At 34.7% G+C, this 26,502-nt stretch overlaps 1 protein-coding gene across 4 annotated transcripts in view; it reads right to left on the bottom strand.

The window, feature by feature from the left end:
* The window catches only part of ACSS3 (acyl-CoA synthetase short chain family member 3), a 302,555-nt gene that overhangs the window by 183,901 nt on the left and 92,152 nt on the right, over positions 1–26,502 (bottom strand). For 3 of the 4 annotated variants that reach the window (XM_051962869.1, XM_051962871.1, XM_051962870.1), the window contains 3 exons: positions 17,648–17,836; positions 11,630–11,764; positions 5,600–5,740 (listed from right to left, as the gene is read on the bottom strand). In XM_051962869.1, the coding sequence (XP_051818829.1) occupies positions 5,600–5,740; positions 11,630–11,764; positions 17,648–17,836 (465 nt within the window). Of the gene's footprint in view, positions 1–5,599; positions 5,741–11,629; positions 11,765–17,647; positions 17,837–24,821; positions 25,011–26,502 lie in introns of all 4 variants that reach the window. The other variant, XM_051962868.1, reaches the window with a different exon arrangement.

The raw sequence follows: 26,502 nt of genomic DNA, 5'->3' as shown, positions 1-26,502 counted from the left end.
GGGAAGGACTTTCCTCTATCAAGACAAATAAGTAGCTACATCAACAGTAGATGTTCTTAGAGTTTTGCCTGAGGGTCACTGAGAGGGAAAATTTCTTGCTTCAGGGCAGTGAACCACTTAGTTCTGCTTGACTCTAAAGCCAATTCTTTATGTAACCCACAATGTCTCTCCATGGACTAAGGAGTCTAATCTCTCTGTTAAAAGCTTCCACAAAAGACAACCAGGACACAATTAAGATTAAAAACCAGAGAACATACTGACCTCAATGGGATCCAGATTTTGCTGGGAAGATCATTTAGGAGAAAAATGAAGATACAAAGTAACAAAAAGAGTATCCATATTGCCACCATTTTTTTTTATCTGAATATGCCAGTGAACCCAGATCCCTTTAACATCCCCCTATCTCCCAAACATTTTCTTCTCCTAATTTTCCAGATTTGTCACCATTGGTCCTTGTGTCCCAGCAGAACTTAAGTGTATCTCTATCTGTCTGTCTGCCTGTCTCTCTTTCTCAAGACAGAGACACCTGCTAATTCTGTCTCCGTGTGTGTGTGTGTGTGTGTGTGTGTGTGTGTGTGTGTGTTTAAAGAGAGAAAGAAAAAGGAGATGTATGTGTGTGTCTGTGTACAATGTATATTTGTAATGTATATAAAAAGGCATTTATGGAAGGGACAAGTGTAGCAATGGTGCATGTGTAGAGCAAATGTACAGGGCATACAATTAGAGGGAGTGTATGTGGGTGCATGTATATATGTGTAATGTATGATTATATTAAAGTAGATATCTAAATATAATACAATTTATATAACATAATAATTACATATGATATTCTTTAATAAATCATGTATGTTGTTATATTTTATCTATACCATCATAACATTAGATATGCATTATAAATAATGTTGTTTTATATTATATAATATACATTATTGTGATTTTATATAATATATAATTAATCATAAAGTATAACACATATATGTATATACATAGATGTATGTATGTATACATGTGTGTAATGTGCCCTCTAAATGAATGCTCTGTACATATGCCCCATTCCAAATATATACCATTATTACACCTGTCCCTTCCATGAATGTCTTTCTAAATTCATTTGCTATACATGCCCACTATTTCTAATGAAAACATATTTGTGGTTGACTGTGCCCCAGGTTTGCCAATTAAATGTTCTATTCCTATTTTTATTACTATTCTATTTCATTAAATTTCTTTGTTTTCAATTAATCGTATCCTCTGGCAAATTTCCAAAGTCATAAAAGTAAATACTCTAGTGGGGGCTCATGACCTATGATTTTGACTGGATAAAGAACTACTAAATGCTTTAAATTAGGATAGTTTTTTAGGGGAATCCACATGTAAATTTGGGGAGGGAAATCCCTAGGTGTTACAGATTGTTACTTGGTAACAATAATAATCTGTTTAAAACAAAGACCAAATTTTATACATTTTTACAACCCTTACTGTCTATTCCATACAATTGCATACCATTTATTGGACTGAATTCAAATTAGTTAAATTCAAATCCACATAGCTACTTTATAACTGAAGGATTAACATAAACATTCAGGCAAGAGTTGGAGACAAATTACTACTTGGGGAGTTGTAGCAAACACTAATTAACTGGTTTGACTTCAATTCTCTTTCAGTATGAAAAAACACAAAATCTCCCATGCACAATTTAATAATATATTTCCATCAAATGGATATAGTTGTATCATGAATCACAGAATTTGAGTGTTGCAAGAGATCTCAGAGGCCAATCCATACATGAAAAGGTAGTTTACCCTTACTTATGGGCACCTATTTATTCCCCAACAAAATATTTTTGACCTGTAATGAATCTATCGCTTTGACACAGAAAAGAGTGAATGCAATGAATTTTTACAGCTACTGAAATCAACAAATACCAACTATATCTCTAGCTTCAAATTTGAAATATGTCAATATACTGAATGTAACTAAATTTGTTATGCTCTTCTGCAAATAAGGTCTTTAATAATAAAAAAGAAAGTACATTCATCATCCTGCCATAAGGGTAATAAATGCTGATATAATTCACTGAAAACCAAATGTATGTGTTTCAAAAACCTACTCATCCAAAAGATTTCCAGAAATTTATACCCACTGGACCAAAACTATAAGCTAAAAAGTAAACAAAAAAGTACTTGAGCTGAAACAGTGGTCACAAAATGCATGTGTTTTACTCTATAGAAAAACTCTAATTAAAGTCATATAGATTCTTATTTAACACATCCAAAACCTAACTAATGTTCCTTCTCCTCCAACTCCCTACCCAATTCATCCCTCTTCCAAATTCCCGTTTTCAAGGATAACCCCATTCTTCTAATATTCTAGGTTGGGAACCATGTTGTTATCTTCATATTCTCATACTCTCATCCCCAAAATAAAAAATGATTGTCTAATCCATTCTATCTCAACATTATCTCTCCCATCTAAACCTTTCTTTCTAATCACACAATCAGCATCTTAATTAAGACTTTCTGATGTGAGTCATGATAACAGCTTCCTAGCTGGATTCCCCTTATAAAATTGTTCCCACACCAAACATCCCATATAAATCTGCAAAAATGATCTTCCTAAAGTAAAGATGTTATCCTTCTTGTTGGTTTCCTATTGCCTCTAAGATAAAAAATAAAAATTTCTATTTGGCTTTTAATAGTTTTCACAACCTCAGTGTGATTTTCCATTCTATTTTATGTTATTTCCTTTGTCACAATTCTATAATCAAAACTGATTTTAGCTCTGTTCCTCGCACACAATACCTGATCTCCTATTTCAATGATTTTGCAATGGCATGGAATGTATTCCTTCCTTATTTGTGCTTCATTGACTCCTTCTCTATCTTCAAGACATAGATCAAACATCACTCTTTTTATAATACCTTTTCTAATCATCCCAACTGCCAGTGATTCAGTGGATTGATTGAATGCTGGACCTGGAATTAAGAAGACCTGAGTCCAAATTCACTCTCAGATTCTTATTCTCTGTGTAATCCTGAAAATTGCGCTTAACCTTTGCCTGTCTCAGCTTCCTCCACAATATCTACTTCCAAGGGTTGTTGGGAGGATCAAATGAGATAATATTTGTAAAAAGCTTAGTACTATGTTGGCACATAGTAGGTACTTAATAAATATTTGTTCCCCTTTCCTTCTCCTGTCTAATTATCTTATATGTACTTTGCATTTAATCTGTTATTACCTATATGCATACACATTTTTCCTATTAGAATATATGCTCCTTAGTGATATTTTTCTTTTTAAAAATATCTCTCTATATCTATATTTATATCTATATATCCCCATCTTCTACCCAGTGCATAACACATTAAAAGTACCTGAAAAAAAAGTTTCTTGGTTTTTTAAAAAAGCAAATTAAGAGGAAAAGAAACAGGTATACTAATCAAAGTTCAAAGTGATAGCTCACATGATGATATAAAGAAAGTAGACTAGATCTCTCTATCTTCCTCATACTCCCATAAATTATATGGAACAAGCAAAGCATGAAAATTTGAGAACACCTAATATAGGCCAAGATGTCTTGAAAATTGTTGAGAACTGGTGTCTACTAACCTAGGCACCCATTCTTGCAAGAATGTAAAATAATTTTTTCCTTCATTCATCAAAAACTGTTGAATATGTCATTGTGCAATAGCACAATATATAATGTTCATAAGAAAAACCCAAAGTAAGAAAAATATAAACAATAATAATATCAATAATAATCATAACTAATGTTTATATAGTTCTTACTATGTACCAGGCACTATGCTAAGCATTTTACAATAATTTCATCATTTTATTTTAAAGATAAGGAAGCTAAGGCAAACAAAAATTGAATCACTTTCCCAGGGCCAAACAATTAGTGCAACACTGGTCTTATACAGCTGAGGCTGAATTTGAATAAGGCTTGGCACTCTATCCACTGTGTCATCTAGCTGCCTAATATATGTTCAATACATTTTTTAATAAAACATGTAAAGGTATAATATATTTCAGAAAGAAATAACCCAAAATAAGAAAAGTTTTCATATTTCAAGAGGGAAGCTCTATTTAATAAGAAAATTCTAATTTGGGAAATAAAAATCTCTTTCCTTAATGTTGCTGAATAAAATCATAAGTTATTATGATTTCTGATGACATATGAATATAGTAATATCAAATGACACAGCATAAAACTTAGAGTTATTTTGCATCTGACTTGGGAAAACAAAACTGACAACTTTAATTTGATAAATACCTTCATGTATACACATTTTAACATCTGAATAACTTTCAAATCCAAAGAGTGTCAAGAAGCTCAGTGCTCTGGATTAATGTCTTATGTAAATGCTGAATACTCAAACTGGTAACATTTCAATCATTTAGGCTTAAAGTTGACTTTCAACTGAAACATACATTTCATTTCCCTTTTGGAATTTTCAGTTACTCATAACGGACTTGACATTCCATCAAGATCTTATCCTTCACTGAGGAGCTCTGCTTGATCCTAATATCACTTGTGACATTACTGGTTGTTTAAAGCTGATGTTCTTACCCTGGTATCCATGGATCAATGGATAGATTCTAGGAGGATAAGGAACATAGGTGGGAGGAAAAGTACATATTTATCTTCACTATTAATTGAAATTTATCATTTTTCTTAAATATGACTTTTTAAAAAAGATATCCATAATCTTCACTAGGTCACCAAAAGAAGGACACACACACACACACACACACACACAATGTCTATTACCTCTATTTTAAAATGTTGCAGCATTCTGCCAAGGGGTTCTATGCCAAGTAGGGATATGACAAGAATGGCTAGGAAAAAGTAGAAGAAATTGGGGATTGTACCATCTGTTTATTTGATATCTTCCTTGCTTTTTTTTATGTATGTGCAACTTTAAGCGTATTTACTGGTACATTCTATGTAAAACATTAACAATGAGAATAAGCAACTGACTTACTTTTTTTTAAAAAGTAACATATCTCTGATATAAGAAGATCCTGATGCAAATCCTTCCTTAAACACTCATTACCTATCTGAATTTCTTTTCTTTTGGCTATATGAATCAATTATTAACGGAAATGGGTCTTTCAATTATTTAGGTAATTAATAATAATATTATTAGTTATTATAATAATAATTAATGATAGCTATGAATTATTAAGGGAAATCTGTGATTTACCTGATCTGTCTAAAGTAAAAGTAGACAGAGATCTCAAGGGCAGGGACTGACTTAATTTCCCAAGTAAGCCATTTATCTGGGCATCATTTTCCTTATCTATAAAGTTGTTAGTCAAGATGGCTTGTGAAGCCTCTTCCTTTCAGTTTGTGATATTATTTATGATCCTCTACAATTTTAAATATGCCAACTATATTTAAGCATTTATAAGACTTGGTGGAAATTTCTACTTGAAAATTTAAAATATCAAAAATCTAACCTGCAATTCCAGTAAGAAATGGACCCTTTATGGCAAGAAAAATTAACTAACATTTGGAGAGCAATTATATACCTTCTTTAAGTGTGACAGAAATTCATGCAGTCAGAGATCTTTATCCTATAAACAATGTATACCTTAGGTAACCCAGTTGTTCCTGATGTGTAGAGAATATAAAGTGGATGTTCCGAGAGAACAGGGACACAATCATGGGATTGGGCTTTTGCCATCTCTTCATCCCAATCGAGATCACGATCTGGATCCAGAGGAACAGTTTCCTATGGATTAAAAAGGGAGGAAGGGAGGGAGGGGAAAACAGTTTTCATTAAAAATAAATCAATACAAGGGAAAAGTAGACAGCAAAAGTTCTTAGATAAATTCAAATATCTGACTTGTCATTGTTTTTTGGTTTGGTTTTGTTTGGGGGTATGAATTTTTTTTTTTTAGCAATCTAGTTAGAGGAAAGATCGACCTGTTATATCACTTGTAAAGGGAACTCCCATGTTAAGAAACTCCTGTCACTTTGGATAGGCTTCTTCTCTGTACTTCAGAGCCTTTGAGAGTTACTTGGATGGCTGAGAGATTAGACAGCTGATATATATCACAGGCAGGATTTCAGCCAAGTTCTTCCTGGCTGAGGCCAGCTCTCTCTTCACTGAGATGTCTTTCCCCTCTTAGACTTCCATCCAATTAGTTGAATGAAACTTCAACATGGAACCAACATCATGATTTCAGCAAATCAGTAAATATGCAGAAATTTCCAAGCAAATCAGATTATTTCAAGTCAAATAATAACTACTTAAATTACTGTAATTAAGGTAATCTATTTTATCCAATTTTCTCTTATTTCCCATAACCCTTTAGTTAGACTTACTGTCTCTGAAAATCAACAAATATTCTATCTTTATAAACTTGAATTACTATCTTTTAAAAATTTGTATTAATTTCATTTGGTATTTTACTACAGTGAACTGCACATAATCTTCACAGTGGGAAGACAATTGGTTAACAGTTAGCTTTGATCAGACATTAGAAAATCAGATGAGAAGGAAGGAGGGAGGAAGAAAAAGAAAGAGAAAAAAAGAAAGAAAGAAAGAGAGAAAGAAAAGAGAAGAGAAGATGAAAGAAAGAAAAGAAAGAAAGAAAATCTACCCTTGATAAATCCAGGTGCTTCTTAAAGTACAAAATACAAACTGGAAATTGATGGGAATTTTTTTAAATCTAGCAATCTAATCAGATTTTTTTCTCTCCTTTTGTAAGAAAATATCTATGGATGTTGGCACAATAACTTGAACCCCAAACTTTTTAAAAGTAGGTACAGGGAAGTAGACACAGATTGTTTTAGTGGGAAAGTGTTAGTGATGTGAAACTTTGGGTTGTGAAGAGTACTTGGGAAAGATTCTAATGGTGAACTTCCAATAAGTTAGGTAAAAGAGGTTATAAATACAATTGTAATCATTTCAATAACAAACTGAAAGGGATTTCAGGGTCATGAGTTAGTGTCAAGTTTTATACTCCTTGAAAGTAAGGATAAGATCTTTTCAGAAGATAGATGAACTTGTTAGCATGCCAGCCTTTAAAAATGGAATTGCCTATCAATAGGATCAATAGGATTTCTATTTTGCACACAACACATGAAAAGAGCATCACAATGATTCATTTAGCCTGTGTGACTTTAGCACACTGAAAAGTGCTTTTTGAGTCAGAGGTTTGGGATTCAGATTCCAATTCTGACAGTCACTCCGTGAGACCTTGTAGTTATTGGGTCAATTTTTGGTCATGTCCTATTTTCCATGACCCCATTTGGGGTTTTATTAGCAAAGATACTAGAGTAATTCACCATTACCTTCTTCAGCTCATTTCATAGATGAAAAAAAATGAGGCAAACAGGGGTAAAATGATATGCTCAGAATCATACAACTAGTAAGTGTCTGAGACCAAATTTTAACTTACAAAGATGAATCTTCCTAATTTGGAGCCCAGCACTCTATCTACTGTATCACCTAGAAAACTCATGAGATTTTTGAGACAGTCACTTAATGACCTTGTACCACAATTTCCACAAATGACTGCTAAGTGAAAGATTGGACAAGATGATCTCTGAGATCTCTTCTAGTTAGAGATTTATAATTAAATAGTCTAGGGGGTCTTATACTTTTTATTTTCTTTAAGAAGTTTTTATTTGCAATCTTTTGAAACATTTTTTCAGAATAATGCTTTTAAATGAAGGGAGGAAATATTAAATTTCAATTAGAGGTTAAAGAAAAGAATAATGCAGTTGTTTCTCCTTTAAGTTTACAGCCCCTCCCCCTTCATAAATCTATTCATGAAATTTTCCCCCTGCATTTCTTTCTCTTTTTTTTGTTACATTTTTAAGTTGCAAACTGTCTCCTTTCCTCTCTCCTCATCGCCACACTACAGGGGGCCCCCATTTGACACAGATTTATAAATATACATACAAGCATACTATATGTACTTCTATTTATCAGTTCTTTTTTTTTTGGAGGTGGATAGCATTTTCCTTCATAGTGTATTTGATTATCTACCATCTTGAGGAACATCTAAGGGACCCATATCAAGGATCCCTATCTGAAAATATTCTTTAAGAGCAAGTCCAAAAGCTACTATGTGTGATACTTATAATTCAATTTGTTTTAGTGGCATTGTACATTTTAAATTAGCACTCAAAAACTTAAATTTCTTTGAATCATAATCTTAACTCATAAAAAATTATTACAGTTCACATTTTTACCATAAAAATGGTAAAGTTTGGAGATTTTTGTTTTCCTTAGAGGTTAAAAAATCTATTATAATGAAATTTTGGACTTAGTAGTAGAGAGTCCAGTCTTGCCAGGATTGAAGAGATAGAGAAGGATAATCAGCTCCCTCGACCTCCTTACCAACATAACCACACATGACATTAACTATATGGCAAGACAGTATACATGAATTACCAGGATTAACTGATCTAAAGAGAACAGAATTGAGAAGATAGGAATGAGAGAAAGACTTGACTGATAGTTCAGGCCTACAGCAGCCCAAGTAAAATGACTTCTGTTTTGAGACTCGGGAATGGCTGCCAAGCTACTTTTCCTCTGGCTAAAATATAATCCTGCCTAATGAGAAAAATCACTTCTAAGTACATTCTTAATACCTGTCTCCCCACTGAGCTCAAAGCAGAAAATAGAGTTTACTATGGATTTAATTACTATCTGAATCAGCAGGGATTTTCCATAAGGAGAAAGACAAGTGATATACACACTGTTCTCTGAAAATTTTACTTTGTTTTTGAGGGACTGTTAGAAGTTCCTCATGTGATAAGAGGAAGCTTTGGCAAAGAAGCATTCATTTCTCCATTTGGTATTTAGGGGAGAAGAGAAAAAAATCAGAATTGTTTTTATTTTCCTGTTCTCTATCCTCGACTTTACAGAAACCACTACAGTACTGATTTTATATGCTGATTTGCAAAAGACAAGAGCTAAAGCATCAACAAAACAAACAAAAGAAAATCAACATTTTAGGTCCTATGAAGCAAACTTAAAATTTATCTTCTGGACAGAAAGAGCAGTAAAATCAGCAAGTGTAACAGTTCATGAGCTATGGGGTACTAAAATGTCACATAGGATTTTAAAATGGTGATGAAAATCATCAGGTAGCAATCAACTTGACAGTTTTAAAACACTTATTCTTCTCCCCATCTGGACATCTATTCTGAGCATTCTCAGTAGAGGACCTCTCAAGAACATCACAAAGTTGAACATTATATTTGAACCTATGTAAGTTTCTCTCTTGGAAAATTCCCTAAAGTACCCTGGATAGCTATACTGTAGTCAAAAATCCCAAACTGAAGATATTTTCAATCATAGGAATAAAAGATTACAATGTGAAGTCAATTAAGGACTGAAAAAAAAAATGATTTTTCCCTCTTTGCTTAGATCTGTTGTTATTGCTACTTTGTTTTGTTTTGTTTTTTCTAAAATTCAACTCCTGATACACTTTAGAATATAGAAAACAAATCACATTGTGTTACAATTTACATAAAATGTTTTGGTTTCTAATCCTGGTTTATTTCATAACAATGAATTTTTTAAATTTATAAAATATGATATAGTAATTAGAATGGATGCTTAAATGAAAATATATTCTGAAACGTCTTTCAAAACTATGTACAAGTTATGTAAATAATCAGACTTCTTGGAGCAGTCAGTCACATGGAAGCATTGACACTTGGGCTTTCAAAGGAAACATGTTCCCAAAAATATGGAGACATTTTGGATTGTATAAATATAGCACATATATGTAACTCCTTGAACCTCTGCAGAACAACACTAAGAATTAGAGGTAGGACAGACAAGGGTCTCCAAGAGTGGCTTCAGCTGTGAACTTTTTTTAAAAATGGAAGTACATATAATAAATCCAAAAATGTGAGTTCTTCTTAGCTTTTTTTTTTTTAACATGATGAGTTCTTTTTAGCATTTGTGTTTGTTTGCTTTTATTAAAGTCACTGAGAGGCACTACGGTGCAATGAGGAAGGCAGTTGGCCTTGTGACCAGAAAACCTGGCTACAAATCTTGCCTCTAATATGTACTGTCTCTATGGGACCATGGACAAGTCACTAAAATTCCTTGCATTCTAAGTCATGTTTTAAGACTCCAAGTTAAAAGGACTGTTGATGCTCCTCAGTAGAACGAGTTTCCACATTAAGAATCCCCAAACATTTGGACACTGATGAAATTGTAGAACTGAGCAAACAAACAAAAAAATCCTGGTTATTGATAGGTGAACAACTCCACTCTTCTACATTTGTTTGTACTTCATGTGTTTTGGATTAAAACACTTTTAAAAATTTACCAGTAAACATATATGCAGGCATAGATGTATGTGCATGCCTACATGTATTATGTATTTATGCATGTATACACATACATAGAAATATATGGCTATACATGTGTGCATATGTACCTATATATGTATGTGTATATGTCTATGTGCATTCCTCTACGAATATAGTCCTTATCCATATTCTATATGAGACATATTTCTAAAGTAAAATGGCTTTGAAATAAAGAGGAAAAAAGATGATCAAACATTGAAAAATAATACCTATTGGGAAAAAAATGAGTCTTATATTAATATAATATAAAGAAATTATTTCATTTGGTTCATCAGCAATCTTGTAGATAAGAGATATTATTTTCCCCATGTGATAGCTGAAGATACCAATGGTCAGAACCTAAGTGACTAGCCCAGACTACTAAATGAGTAAATGAGAACTAGAAAGCCTGAGTTATAGTCAAGCATTGATTCCATTTGACCCTGAAAGTGTTTTATTTAAAGGCTTGGATCTTAGTTAACTCTTTCCTCTAACATCCATAATAAAGGTATGAAGTTTTATACATGCCACTAAATGATAATCCTTTAATTAGATGTTAAAATGGAACAAGTCATTAATTTTCTAATTGTTTTCCCCAATGACAACTGTAAGCTATAAAATGTCAACTTTTGGCTTCCACACATAATTCTGAACCATTCTCAGAGTATATGTTTTCCCATACATATTTCTAAAAAAAATGTTCAATAAATACCAATTTTGCATTTAAGTAGCTATTGTCATGAATTACTATAGATATTTATTTGAATTTCAGCTTTTTATTTCTATTTATTTTGTGTATGTAGATTTTCTCAGTAACAAAATAATGAACATATCCTTTCTAAGCATATAAAATATAAATGTGTATACATGTAAACTCATAAGTATGTGTGTATTTCAGTATGCATGTTTATTTAGTGTTCACATACCTATATACATTTATTTTTATAAATCAACTCTTCCTAGCACTATATATTTTTAATATTGAAGACTATAGCTATGATATCTCTTGCAGCTCTAAAATCTATGCCAGTGGTTCTCAAAGTTTTGTTCTCAGTATCTTCATGTTGTTAAAAAACTATCAAGGATCTGTTCAAAGAGTTTTTGTTCACGTGGGTTATATTTATAGCTATTTACTATATTAGAAATAAAAAATAATTTTGAATTTGTAGACCCTCTGAAAGGGTTTCAGAGACCCCAACAATTCTTTGGACTACATTTTAAGGATCACTGATGCTCATAAGACATGTTTAGTACAAAACTTAAAAATAAGAATAAAATTAGCAATAAGACTTACCATATTAGGTCGATTATAAATGAGAACTCTGCCAGGCTTGTGTTCTCCTACCCTCAGGGCTTCTTCTAAAAGTGGTATATATTCTACTCTCCTCCCAGGCTCTATTCCAAAGGATGCTGTTACAACCACTTTGGGCTAAAATTTAAAAAAAAATTATTATTATAAGTAAAATATCTGCTATATTTACTTTCAAGAATTAAGGGCATAAATAAGATAGTTATAATTCTTCATATAAAGCATAACAGTGATATATTTCTAAAAAATTATATTATATATGTATATAAAATGTGTGTGTGTGTGTGTGTGTGCTTTTGCTTACTACATGAAAAGTATAGGAAAAAACCTTTTACTTTCATAAATCCTTATGTATGGCTATACAAATTTAATTTACCTGCCAAAAATTGTAGACTTTTTAAATGACTTAACATGGCTTACTTTTATATTTTTAAAGGGTGGCCAGAAAATGTATTTTCTTTTTAAATGTAGGAAAGACTAAAATTTTCAAAATGCATAACTGACCCCATATATATATGTATGTATCCTTAAATTTGTTTTTTAAAATGTAGCTTCCAAAAAAATGAAAAATAAGAGTTAGCAGATAAAAATATTAGTCCAATTAATGATGCACTTAATAATAATACTTTATACATATTAAAGAAAACTTCCAACATTGGTTAACAAAAAGTCTAGTGGAAAAAATGAAATACATCAATAGATTAAAAACAGGCTGCTTTTCTTATGGCCTAAAATTTAAATATAGTACACTTGTTTTTAGCTACAATAATTTAAACAGCCGATAAAAAGTAATAGGTCTCTACAACACAATAGATAGCATTTCTTAAGCAATTTAAAATGAGAAACAAATTATTATAATTTACATCTAGGAAAAAGTATACATAAAAGGTTTGAAGTCAAAACTGAATTCTACTTTTAGGAATGAAATTTTTCTGCGATTTATAACTACATTGCTTTCTTTTACTGAGGTGAAGCCCACATGTGTAAACTATTTTCTTTTTATTGGAATAAATCATTCATAAGTTAGGATAGAAATAATAAATGTCCTGCCTGAGAAAACATTAAAGTAGCATTGTGTTCTTCTTTTCTATTAAAAAAAGTAATATTTTACTTCTTATCTTCAAAAAGGTGATAAGTCAGCCTTACGTAACTCCTTAGACTAAGGTCAAATTAGGATTCATATTCCACACAGCAATATAGTAATGTAAAATTATTACATCATTTTATGTTATACTATCACATTACAATATCATGTTTAATAATAAATAAACAAACAAATAAATTAATAAATGAATGAAGTGAAGTAGAAAGAGGTTTTGTTTCTAATGATACATAATGATTGTGTACCTGAGAAAGATTTCCCCAGCAGCCAAGGCCAGAAATTATAAATTAGTTGTATATCTGGAGGGAATTTTCTTACTAGTAAGCTCCCCTTAGCAATTAATCACAAGTCTGATATAATAAAACAGAATGTATTTAGGGTTTTAAGAATGGCAAAATATGTATTATATATTATAAAATGATCCTCACAGAAACTTTGAAATAGGTCCTCAAATTATTATTATTGTTGTTTTCATTTAAAAGGAGAGGAAGCTATGCTTCAAAAATATTAAATGATATGTCCTGGTTCAAGTGACTAGTGGCAGAATTCAAACTGGAGCCTTCTTGATTTCAAGTCCAAGACTCTCTAGTCTACCATTTATTCTTTCTCTTTCATTTTAATTCTAGTATATGCAAGACACTGTGTGACATGCTAGAGGATTAAAAGATGATTTATAAAAGTGTTTCTGCTTTTAAGATGTTTCCAATTTAAAATTGTGTCATCGAAATAATGGCATAGAGTTTAAGACAGCTAGAAATACGTTCTCAAAGGGGTTCTTAACTTTGGGCCCATGAACTTCAAAAACAGATTTTAAAAAAAAAATTCAATATAATTGGTTTTCTTTCTAATCCCATGTATTTGATTTCATGTATTTAATATTTTTTATTTCATGTATTTTAAAATATTATTCTAAGACTGTGTCCTTGGCTTTCACTAAACTGCCAAAGGGCTTTGTGAAATAGAAAAAGTTAAAGTCTTGCATTATGCACATTGGAATTCACAGCTATGGAGGGATCAGGGTTGCCTCAAGGAAAAGGGGGATTTGGCAGGGTTACAGGAAGGAGGTGATTTTTGAGCAAATCCACAAAAAACAATAAACAGATGCCAGAAAAGACACCTGGAAGTAAGAGAAAGAGTATGAGCAAATATAGAGACTTAGGAAAGAGAGGGATATATATTTGTAGGATGATAGTTAGTGACTTGAACCCAAGCTTCAAGACAGTATTTTAAACTAACATTTATTTTATTTCTTAGTAGCTCAATAAAATGGGTTTCTTTATTCATATGTCATTTTAAAACCACTTTCCCCCTCAAACTCAATGAAATTATTTTTTAAAAAATCCTCCTTTGAGGTTCCTTCTAGCTCTGAAGCTACAAAGCTATGCACTGAATTTTTTTAATACCTAAGCAAGTTTCTCCTGGCACTTGGGCTGATTACTTTTAAGTGAAATGGCTAGGTATCTGTTAACATAATATTGCTAATCTAACTTCATATATAACTTTTAAAAGACAAATTCTTTAAATCTATTATTAATAAACATAATCAGTGCACATTCCAAATTTGCTTACTGTCCTCTCCTCCACCCTTCCCAAAAGATAAAAAAGGTTGATGATATCTGAAGGGTTATTGAAATTGAATCTGATGTAAGCCTATCAATGTTCTGCCATTAGTATCTATTTCTTTCTGACACTGCTGAGTCAATGAACTTAAATTAATGAAATGCTGCTGTTTTTCAAGCAGGAGGTGAAACCCTTCCCTGCTCCCTATTAACTGTTACCTCAATAAAAACCACAAGTGATGTAAATGTACAATCAATCATATTCTAATACACTCAACTCTTGTTTATTCACACTCATAAAAGGATTCAAGGTTAAATTCCTTCCCACTCCTCTCATCATGGCCTTCTTCCATCTCTCTTCTATGTAGATGACTCCCAGAGCTATATTCCCCTCTCTCATCTCCAGTGACTTTCTGGATATTTTTAATTGATTGTTCTTCCCAACCCCATACACTATTTTGAACCTTAAATTCAATAAGTCTAAAAGTGAACTCAACATTTTGTCCTTCAAACTAACCCTCACTCCTGACTTCCATATATCCATAAATTGTACACTATAATCTCAATCAATGAGCCCGGGACTGTTAGAATCTTGAAAGTTTCTTCTGCCTTGACTACTATAGCTAATTTTATATGCTTCCATTCCTTTTCATTCTATTTACTGCTATACTTGTTATCAACTGAGACTTAGAATAGCCTAATATCTTCCTAACTGGTTTGCTTGGTTCCTGTGTCTCTCTAGGCCAATCTTACCTTGCACTGATCCTTTTCCTAAAACAAGACTCTCCAAGCTTTTATTTCCATGGCTTTATCCAGGCTGCCTTTCAGTGTTGGAGTACCCTATTCTTTGGCTTGTGCTCATTAGAATCCCTAACTTTTTCCAAACTCCCACCTCCTATACAAAGACTTTCCTAATGCTGTTAGCTATTAGCACTTTTCCCCTCTCAAAATTACTCACACACGACAATAGCTTTAGCCTGAAAAACTCTACCACTTACAATAGTATAAAATCCTACTAATTAGTTTCCCTCACTCAAACCTTTCACCTCTCCAATCCGTCTTCAACACAACTACCTAAGTGATTTCCCTAAGGTACAGCAGCAGGTTCAACAATGCCATTTCAACACAAGTTTCTTCCTAATTACTTATTATGGACAACTAGGTGGCTCAGTGAGTAGAGCACTGGGCTTCGAATCAAGAAAATGTGGATCTAGTAATGTAAAAAGGAATAATTATTTAAATGTTCTAAGTGTTCATTTTTTGTATGTAAGCTGGATTTTACATTTACTGTAGAAGGTTCCTGAGATGCTAGGTCTCACAACATAGATAGAATAACAGGCTTAGACTCAGAAAGACTCATCTCCCAGAGTTTAAACCCTGTCTCAGATACTTACTAGCTATGTGATTCTGGACAAGTCATTTCACTGTTTTTGCCTCAATCTCCTTTCCTGTAATTTGAGCTGGAGAATTGTAATGGGCTGAAACTCGAGTTGATGCACTGAGGTCCCAAGAACATAAAGCTAAATAGTAATTGGACCATACTCTATTAATATATATGCTTGGAGAAAGAATGGCCCCCACCCACTCTTTGTGCAAGGCCTGATGTGTTATATAGGAAATGATGTAGGGACGATTTTGGTGGGTGGAGGCAGAGAGGCAGGAAGAGAGGTGGAGAGGGACTGCTGGCGAGGTTTGTGTCACAACTGTTCACATTGCTATCGCCATCCCCCTTCACCTCCACAAAGAATAAAGATCAAAGATTTTCCCTTAACCTGAATTCCTGACTCCAGTTGATTTTAAAATACGCGGTCATCACAGAGAATAAAATAGCAAACCACTCCAGTATCTTTGCCAAGAAAACCCCAATGAGGTTAATAAGGAATCAGACATGAGTGAAATAACTGAACAGCCAGAATTACAGGATCATCTATAAACTCTTCAGTTTGTCACTTAAAGTCCTCTACAGTCTTGCTCCTAGGTTCTTTTACAGGCTTATTACAGCATCATTCAACTTCACTATATACAATCCAGTCAAAATGGATCTTTTACTGTTCCTCACATACAACACGAGAATCCATCTCCCTTTTTAGTTGACATTTATTAAATATGTAAGTTCTGGGGAGAAAGACAAAAAATAGCCTCTGTCCTCAAAGAACACATAAACTAATTCACCACAACTTTGCACAGACTATCCCTCAATCTGCCCTCTTAGAATTCCCTTCTTTATTCAAGCCGCATTATTACCATCAGTTATCTCTACAAAATTCACTTTGTATATATTTCATCTATATTTGTATATAACTATGTATATTTTTAAAATCTGGTTTGAATGACTACTTAAATTTACACACTGTACACAGTAGAATGTAACTTCTTTATGGGTAGAGACCATCTCCAATATGTCCACTAAGCACACTGCTTGCCACATGGAAATAAAGATGACCGGGGATTTAATCTAGTGAGCTTCCAGTGAGGAAATTCCTTTACTAATGCAGTCCAAAATCTTCTCTGCTACTTATGTTCTTCAAAAGTTTTTCTTAGAGGGCAGAGAGGGCAAACAATTTACTTAAGGTGAGCAGCTGGTCTTCCTGACTCTTGAAGCCAGCTCTTTATTTTCTATACCGTGCTACTATCTGCAGTAATTAATAAAGGCATTGTGGACTTAAATTGAATTTACACAGATAAAATAGCCTATGCTATCAAAAGATAAAGCTATATCTTTCTCCTATCAACTAGATCAGAACCAGCCTCTAACTTGGGGTAACAGAGCTAACAAAACAGGTCAGAGATAAAAGAATCAGAATACAAACAGAAGTTTAACTAATTTCAGAGTAAAGAAAATTATGTTTGCAAAAGGAAGCCCCCATCCTAAGAAGGAGGGTTTAGGGCTGTGAAGACTGAAAACACATATACTGAAAGGTGTTGGCCCACAACAAATTCATGCTTAGATCCTGAGATAGTTATCATGGTTAGCATATCTTAGGACTATGTAGATGTCCTTTGGTTCTGTGGAAACAGTATTGTCTCAATTGGAGGAAGGTATCGTGTGCAGTCTGTGGGGTACAAAACCAGAGTTCCATGATATCAATAGGAGTGTAGTTACCTGTCAGTGACAAGGAACATGCATTATGAAGATGTGATGAATGGTCTGGGAAATAAGAATCTAGATCTCTCAAGTGAACACGTGGTACTGGTCTAAGCTATACACACTTTACCAGAGAGTGATATCATCCTCTGCAAAGGATTATTGTTGTTCTAAGCTCAGGAAACAGGAAGCTAAGTCTTGGCTCTGGAAAACAGGGTATCCTCCCAATATGCTGACACCCCAAATAAAAAACTTACCTTTGCATGATCAATACGGGTGCTGAGCTCCTTAGAGGCAAAGCCCCCAAAGATGAGACTATGAACAGCTCCTATCCTGGCACAAGCCAGCATGGTGTACATTGCCTGGGGTATCATAGGCATATAGATCACAACAGTATCCCCCTTTTGCACACCATGTTTCACTAAGACACCAGCCAGCTTGGAGACCTGAAAAGAGAAAATTGTGAATTAATTAAAAAGCTATGTTATGCATTATTTACTTAGTTATTCAATTGAAGAGGCTTCTCTGCCTTGGAGAGTTTCACTGAATTAAGATCTATGTAATCAACTGTAGGATTTCTAACTAACCCCATACTATCATAGGATGAATGATTGCTATTTTTGGTGTGAATAATTCTCTCTCTTTTTAATCATAAATCTTCATACATTGATCAAGAGAAATCATATATCTGACCAAATCCTTTAATCAGACTGATGGGCCAGGCACAGAAAATATAAGAATGGAAAATAAGGAAAAAATGTAGGTCCTATAACAAACTATAATCCTGAGCCTAGAACCAAACACCATTAAGGCAGACGCAGAGATTCTGCTCTATTTCTCCTCATTCTCTCATTCACAAATAGGAAAAGGGACTGTACCAAGTCAGTATGATATTCCTTCCTTAGTACTTCCACTCTTAAATTAGATTACTACTGTTGTTTGTCCTTTCTAGAAGAGGACCATAACATCAGGGAGGTGATACTATGACATGCAAGTAAGTGAGTTGGATTTAAGTGAGGGAGGGCTGGGCAAGATTAGCAGCTTCATTTTCTCCTCCAGAGCCATTTGGAACCAGTATCAGGATAAAGATCAAGAAGATGGCACTGAATGAAGTGGAAAACCTTGGCCTTTTTAAGCTATGGTCTTTAACAGGTCTCAGTCTGACTGAGGCAAAATTCCCCTCCAGTGATTAAGGATAGGTAAGAATTAAAGCAAAGAATGGCCTATTTTATCTGTTTTTAAAAAATCTAATCTGGGAGAGGAACATCTTCAAGGTTTCTAGACAAATCAGAAACAATTGCTACTAACCTTCACTGAGTCAATCAGGGCCCAAAAAATAACCATTTGGGGCTTGGCCTGAGACCTATCATTCACCAATCAATGATAAGCAGAATGATTTGGTTTTAAGGCATGGGCCTTAAGAAAGACATCCAGCTGGTAAGCTCTAAGAAAATTTGGGAAATTTGGGAAAATTTTTTAAAAATAAAAAATTAGATAAATAAATATACATCCCTTTGAGTAGAGCACCAGCAAGTAAGGGTATGATATCCAAGAAAGAAAGGAGGAATGGAGGGAGGAGCAGATTATAAGCGCCATGAAGACAGAGATTATTCCTTGCCCTCTTGGTATTCCCAGTGGTTAGCACATAATAGGCCTAGCACATGGTATCACTTGATAAATGTTAATTGTTAAATAGATTACAGTTGAGCTATATAGTACAGATGTATTCTATATTTAAAGGAGACACTTAATTGGAGAAACAGGTTCTCAAAGTTTTCTAACCAATCTCTGATCACTGATAATTCATTTTCATTTATGGCTACAAAAAGAAACCTACCCCCCTCACTGCCTCAAATGAATGGGATATATTATTTTTAGTGAAAAGTCAAACATGAACCTACTCAACATGTAAAGGATTGCTTGCCATCTGGGGGAGGGGGTGGAGGGAGGGAGGGGAAAAATCGGAACAGAAGTGAATGCAAGGGATAATGTTATAAAAAATTACCCTGGCATGAGTTCTATCAATAAAAAGTTATTAAAAAAAAGAAAAGTCAAACATGGAAATGTATGAATATAATGGAATGTGATTGTGCTTTAAGAAATGATGAAAGGTTTGGCTTCAAGGAAATCTAGAAACACTTGTATAATGTGATACAGAATGAAATGAGAACAATTCTTTCTCCTCTCTCCCTCTCATCTCTCTCTGTCTCTTCCTCCTTCTATCTATCTATCCATCCACATATACACACAAACATATATATACAATAGACATATACAATGCACATGTACAGATAGATAGATATAAACAAATATATTTACACACACAATCACAAAATCATAAAGAAATATAACTTTGAAATGAATGCAATAACCCATCATCTTTCCAGAGATATGATATGAAACATTACCCTATCCTGACAAAAAGATGATGGTGTAAAACAATATATATTTTTTTGTTTGTTTTAGACATGGCCAATGCAGAAATCTGTATTACTTGGATATTCATATTTGTGTCAAGGGTTTTTCCCCCACTGGGAGAAAGAGATTATGTCAAGTCAAGGAAACAGATTTTTGACTTCCGGTTAAGATGGTGGAGAGGAGGCACACAGCTGCATAAGCTCCACGCTTTCTCTCACTATCCATTTCATTACAAGCCTCTGAATTAATGCTTGACTGAATAAAAAACCCACAAATAGTTACCAAGAGAAGCCATCCTTGAGATTCGCCAAGAAAGGTCTGTCTTTACTGGAGGGCTGGGACGGTTTTAGATCGGGCGCAGGCGGCGGGCAGCAGCAGTGAGAGCACAGGAGCAGACTGGAGAGGGGGTGGGGAGTGATCGCAGCCGTCTCTGCGGGGAAAGCTTCGCTATAGGATTAGATACTTTGCTCCGGCAGCAAGTCAGCAGCCCAGCAGAGAAGCTAAAAACACCGGGGGTGAAGAATACAACCCCAAACAGCTGGAGTCTCTCGGGACCTGGCCGCCCCCCCCCCCCCCCCCCCCCAGTGACTCAGCACGCTCTGGGATCTCAGAGCCCACGCGCACACAGTCCTGCTAGTGCCTCACCGCTGCCCCCCGCAGTCTGTAGAGGAAGCTCGGTAACACACCCAGCCCCTCCCCCAAAGAAAGACTCCAGTTTTTTCTGTTTTCCTTTGCTAGTTTGTCTTTGATTATTAGACAGAATGAGCAAGAAACTGAAGAGGACTTTAACCCTTGACAGCTTCTATACAGATAGAGAGCAGACTCTAAATTCTGAGGAGACTAAAAACAGACAGTCCCCAGGTCAATCCCCAAAGGAGGAGATCATCTGTTCCTCAGCACAGATGAACCTCATAGAAGTAATTAAAAAGGCTCTCACAAGGGAGCTAGAAGAAAAATGGGAAAAGCAGAGTGAGGCTTGGGAAAAGGAGAGGGAAGCTTGGGAAAAGGAGAGGGAGGCCTGCAAAATAGTCTGGAGAAGTCAGTTAAAGAGAGAGTGGATAAAGAAGTAAAATCCTTGAAAAATAGGATTGGTGAACTGGAAAACAAAATTGGCGAAATGGAAAAAAATTCCACAGAACAAAAGAACTCAATGGGACAATTAGAAAAAGACTTTTAAAAAAGTGAGTGAAGAAAATACTTCACTGAAAATCAGAATTGAACAAGTGGAATTGAATGACTCGAGGAGACAAGAAGAATCAGTCAAGCAAATCCAAAAAAATCAAACAATGGAAAAGAATGTGAAATACCTTCTGGGGAAGACAACAGACCTGGAAAACAGATCCAGGAGAGACAATCTGAGAATCATTGGACTTCCAGAAAAACATGATGAAAAAAAGAGCCTGGACACTATTTTCCAGGAAATTATCAAAGAGAACTGCCCAGAAGTCATAGGAACAGAGGAAAAAATAAACATTGAAAGGATTCATCGATCACCCACTGAAAGGGATCCTAAAATCAAAACATCAAGGAATATAGTGGCTATATGCCAGAACACTCAGACGAAGGAAAAAATATTGCAAGCGGCTAGAAAAACCCAATTCAAGTATCAAGGAGCCACAATAAGGATCACCCAGGATCTGGCAGCATCCACATTAAAAGATCGAAGGGCCTGGAATATGATATTCTGAAAGGCTAAGGAACTTGGTATGCAACCAAAAATAACCTACCCAGTGAGAATGAGCATCTTTTTCCAGGGAAGAAGATGGACATTCAACGAAGTAAGCAAATTTCATCTATTTCTGATGAAAAAGCCAGAACTTAACAAAAAGTTTGATCTACAAATATAGAACTCAAGAGAAATCTAAAAAGGTAAAGATTAATCTTGGGAACTATATTTTGACTATATAGATGTATAAAGAATACATGTATACCTTGTTCTAGAAATTGATGTGGAAAGGACATTGTACCAGAAAAAGGGTAAAGTGGGGGTAGTACATCTCATGAAGAGGCATAGGAAACCTATTATATCTGAGAGAAAGAATGGAGGGGGATGAATATAGTGGGTATCTTACTGCCTTCAGAATTGGCTTTAAGTGAAAAATCTTAAGACATATTCAATCTATGGTGAAACTTCTCCCACCTCATTGAAAAGTGAGAAGGGAAAAGTGAAAAGGGAAGGAATAAGCTAAGCGGAAGGGAATACGGGAACTGGGAGGGAAAGGGGTAAGATAGGGGGAGGAACTCTAAGGCGGGGGGAGGGATACTAAAAAGGGAGGGCTGTGAGAAGCAAGTGGTGCTCACAAGCTTAATACTGGGAAGGGGGGGAAAGGGGAAAGAAGGGAGAAAAGCATAAACCGGGGTTAACAAGATGGCAAGTAATACAGAATTGGTCATTCTAACCATAAATGTGAACGGGGTAAACTCCCCCATAAAGAGGAAGCGGTTAGCAGAATGGATTAAAAGCCAGAATCCTACAATATGTTGTTTACAGGAAACACACCTGAAGCGGGGAGATACATGCAGGTTAAAGGTAAAAGGTTGGAGCAAAATCTACTATGCTTCAGGTGAAGTCAAAAAAGCAGGGGTAGCCATCCTGATCTCAGATCAAGCTAAAGCAAAAATTGATCTAATTAAAAGAGATAAGGAAGGGCTCTATATCTTGCTAAAGGGTAGCATGGATAATGAAGCACTATCTATATTAAACATATATGCACCAAGTGGTGTAGCATCTAAATTCTTAAAAGAGAAATTAAGAGAGCTGCAAGAAGAAATAGACAGTAAAACTATAATAGTGGGAGATCTTAACCTTGCACTCTCAGAATTAGATAAATCAAACCACAAAATAAATAAGAAAGAAGTCAAAGAGGTAAACAGAATACTAGAAAAGTTAGATATGATAGATCTCTGGAGAAAATGTAATGGAGACAGAAAGGAATACACTTTCTTTTCAGCAGTTCATGGAACTTATACAAAAATTGACCATATATTAGAACATAAAAACCTCAAACTCAAATGCAGTAAGGCAGAAATAGTAAATGCATCCTTTTCAGACCACGATGCAATGAAAATTACATTCAACAAAAAACCAGGGGGAAGTAGACCAAAAAATAATTGGAAACTAAATAATCTCATACTAAAGAATGATTGGGTGAAACAGCAAATCATAGACATAATTAATAACTTCACCCAAGAAAACAATAATAATGAGACATCATACCAAAATGTATGGGATGCAGCCAAAGCGGTAATAAGGGGAAATTTCATATCTCTAGAGGCCTATTTGTATAAAATAGAGAAAGAGAAGGTCAGTGAATTGGGTTTGCAACTAAAAATGCTAGAAAAGGAACAAATTAAAAAACCCCAGTCAAACACTAAACTTGAAATTCTAAAAATAAAAGGTGAGATCAATAAAATTGAAAGTAAAAAAACTATTGAATTAATTAATAAAACTAAGAGTTGGTTCTATGAAAAAACCAACAAAATAGACAAACCCTTAGTAAATCTGATTAAAAAAAGGAAAGAGGAAAATCAAATTGTTAGTCTTAAAAATGAAAAGGGAGAACTCACCACTAACGAAGAGGAAATTACAGGATCATCTATAAACTCTTCAGTTTGTCACTTAAAGTCCTCTACAGTCTTGCTCCTAGGTTCTTTTACAGGCTTATTACAGCATCATTCAACTTCACTATATACAATCCAGTCAAAATGGATCTTTTACTGTTCCTCACATACAACACGAGAATCCATCTCCCTTTTTAGTTGACATTTATTAAATATGTAAGTTCTGGGGAGAAAGACAAAAAATAGCCTCTGTCCTCAAAGAACACATAAACTAATTCACCACAACTTTGCACAGACTATCCCTCAATCTGCCCTCTTAGAATTCTCTTCTTTATTCAAGCCGCATTATTACCATCAGTTATCTCTACAAAATTCACTTTGTATATATTTCATCTATATTTGTATATAACTATGTATATTTTTAAAATCTGGTTTGAATGACTACTTAAGTTTACACACTGTACACAGTAGAATGTAACTTCTTTATGGGTAGAGACCATCTCCAATATGTCCACTAAGCACACTGCTTGCCACATGGAAATAAAGATGACCGGGGATTTAATCTAGTGAGCTTCCAGTGAGGAAATTCCTTTACTAATGCAGTCCAAAATCTTCTCTGCTACTTATGTTCTTCAAAAGTTTTTCTTAGAGGGCAGAGAGGGCAAACAATTTACTTAAGGTGAGCAGCTGGTCTTCCTGACTCTTGAAGCCAGCTCTTTATTTTCTATACCGTGCTACTATCTGCAGTAATTAATAAAGGCATTGTGGACTTAAATTGAATTTACACAGATAAAATAGCCTATGCTATCAAAAGATAAAGCTATATCTTTCTCCTATCAACTAGATCAGAACCAGCCTCTAACTTGGGGTAACAGAGCTAACAAAACAGGTCAGAGATAAAAGAATCAGAATACAAACAGAAGTTTAACTAATTTCAGAGTAAAGAAAATTATGTTTGCAAAAGGAAGCCCCCATCCTAAGAAGGAGGGTTTAGGGCTGTGAAGACTGAAAACACATATACTGAAAGGTGTTGGCCCACAACAAAATTCATGCTTAGATCCTGAGATAGTTATCATGGTTAGCATATCTTAGGACTATGTAGATGTCCTTTGGTTCTGTGGAAACAGTATTGTCTCAATTGGAGGAAGGTATCGTGTGCAGTCTGTGGGGTACAAAACCAGAGTTCCATGATATCAATAGGAGTGTAGTTACCTGTCAGTGACAAGGAACATGCATTATGAAGATGTGATGAATGGTCTGGGAAATAAGAATCTAGATCTCTCAAGTGAACACGTGGTACTGGTCTAAGCTATACACACTTTACCAGAGAGTGATATCATCCTCTGCAAAGGATTATTGTTGTTCTAAGCTCAGGAAACAGGAAGCTAAGTCTTGGCTCTGGAAAACAGGGTATCCTCCCAATATGCTGACACCCCCAAATAAAAAACTTACCTTTGCATGATCAATACGGGTGCTGAGCTCCTTAGAGGCAAAGCCCCCAAAGATGAGACTATGAACAGCTCCTATCCTGGCACAAGCCAGCATGGTGTACATTGCCTGGGGTATCATAGGCATATAGATCACAACAGTATCCCCCTTTTGCACACCATGTTTCACTAAGACACCAGCCAGCTTGGAGACCTGAAAAGAGAAAATTGTGAATTAATTAAAAAGCTATGTTATGCATTATTTACTTAGTTATTCAATTGAAGAGGCTTCTCTGCCTTGGAGAGTTTCACTGAATTAAGATCTATAAATCAACTGTAGGATTTCTAACTAACCCCATACTATCATAGGATGAATGATTGCTATTTTTGGTGTGAATAATTCTCTCTCTTTTTAATCATAAATCTTCATACATTGATCAAGAGAAATCATATATCTGACCAAATCCTTTAATCAGACTGATGGGCCAGGCACAGAAAATATAAGAATGGAAAATAAGGAAAAAATGTAGGTCCTATAACAAACTATAATCCTGAGCCTAGAACCAAACACCATTAAGGCAGACGCAGAGATTCTGCTCTATTTCTCCTCATTCTCTCATTCACAAATAGGAAAAGGGACTGTACCAAGTCAGTATGATATTCCTTCCTTAGTACTTCCACTCTTAAATTAGATTACTACTGTTGTTTGTCCTTTCTAGAAGAGGACCATAACATCAGGGAGGTGATACTATGACATGCAAGTAAGTGAGTTGGATTTAAGTGAGGGAGGGCTGGGCAAGATTAGCAGCTTCATTTTCTCCTCCAGAGCCATTTGGAACCAGTATCAGGATAAAGATCAAGAAGATGGCACTGAATGAAGTGGAAAACCTTGGCCTTTTTAAGCTATGGTCTTTAACAGGTCTCAGTCTGACTGAGGAAAAATTCCCCTCCAGTGATTAAGGATAGGTAAGAATTAAAGCAAAGAATGGCCTATTTTATCTGTTTTTAAAAAATCTAATCTGGAGAGGAACATCTTCAAGGTTTCTAGACAAATCAGAAACAATTGCTACTAACCTTCACTGAGTCAATCAGGGCCCAAAAAATAACCATTTGGGGCTTGGCCTGAGACCTATCATTCACCAATCAGTGATAAGCAGAATGATTTGGTTTTAAGGCATGGGCCTTAAGAAAGACATCCAGCTGGTAAGCTCTAAGAAAATTTGGGAAATTTGGGAAAATTTTTTAAAAATAAAAAATTAGATAAATAAATATACATCTCTTTGAGTAGAGCACCAGCAAGTAAGGGTATGATATCCAAGAAAGAAAGGAGGAATGGAGGGAGGAGGAGATTATAAGCGCCATAAAGACAGAGATTATTCCTTGCCCTCTTGGTATTCCCAGTGGTTAGCACATAATAGGCCTAGCACATGGTATCACTTGATAAATGTTAATTGTTAAATAGATTACAGTTGAGCTATATAGTACAGATGTATTCTATATTTAAAGGAGACACTTAATTGGAGAAACAGGTTCTCAAAGTTTTCTAACCAATCTCTGATCACTGATAATTCATTTTCATTTATGGCTACAAAAAGAAACCTACCCCCCTCGCTGCCTCAAATGAATGGGATATATTATTTTTAGTGAAAAGTCAAACATGAACCTACTCAACATGTAAAGGATTGCTTGCCATCTGGGGGAGGGGG

Source organism: Antechinus flavipes, chromosome 5, assembly GCF_016432865.1.
Source record: "Antechinus flavipes isolate AdamAnt ecotype Samford, QLD, Australia chromosome 5, AdamAnt_v2, whole genome shotgun sequence".
Taxonomy (NCBI): domain Eukaryota; kingdom Metazoa; phylum Chordata; class Mammalia; order Dasyuromorphia; family Dasyuridae; genus Antechinus; species Antechinus flavipes.
The sequence above is the reverse complement of the archived record's forward strand: the minus strand, read 5'-3'. Positions and strand labels throughout refer to the sequence as shown.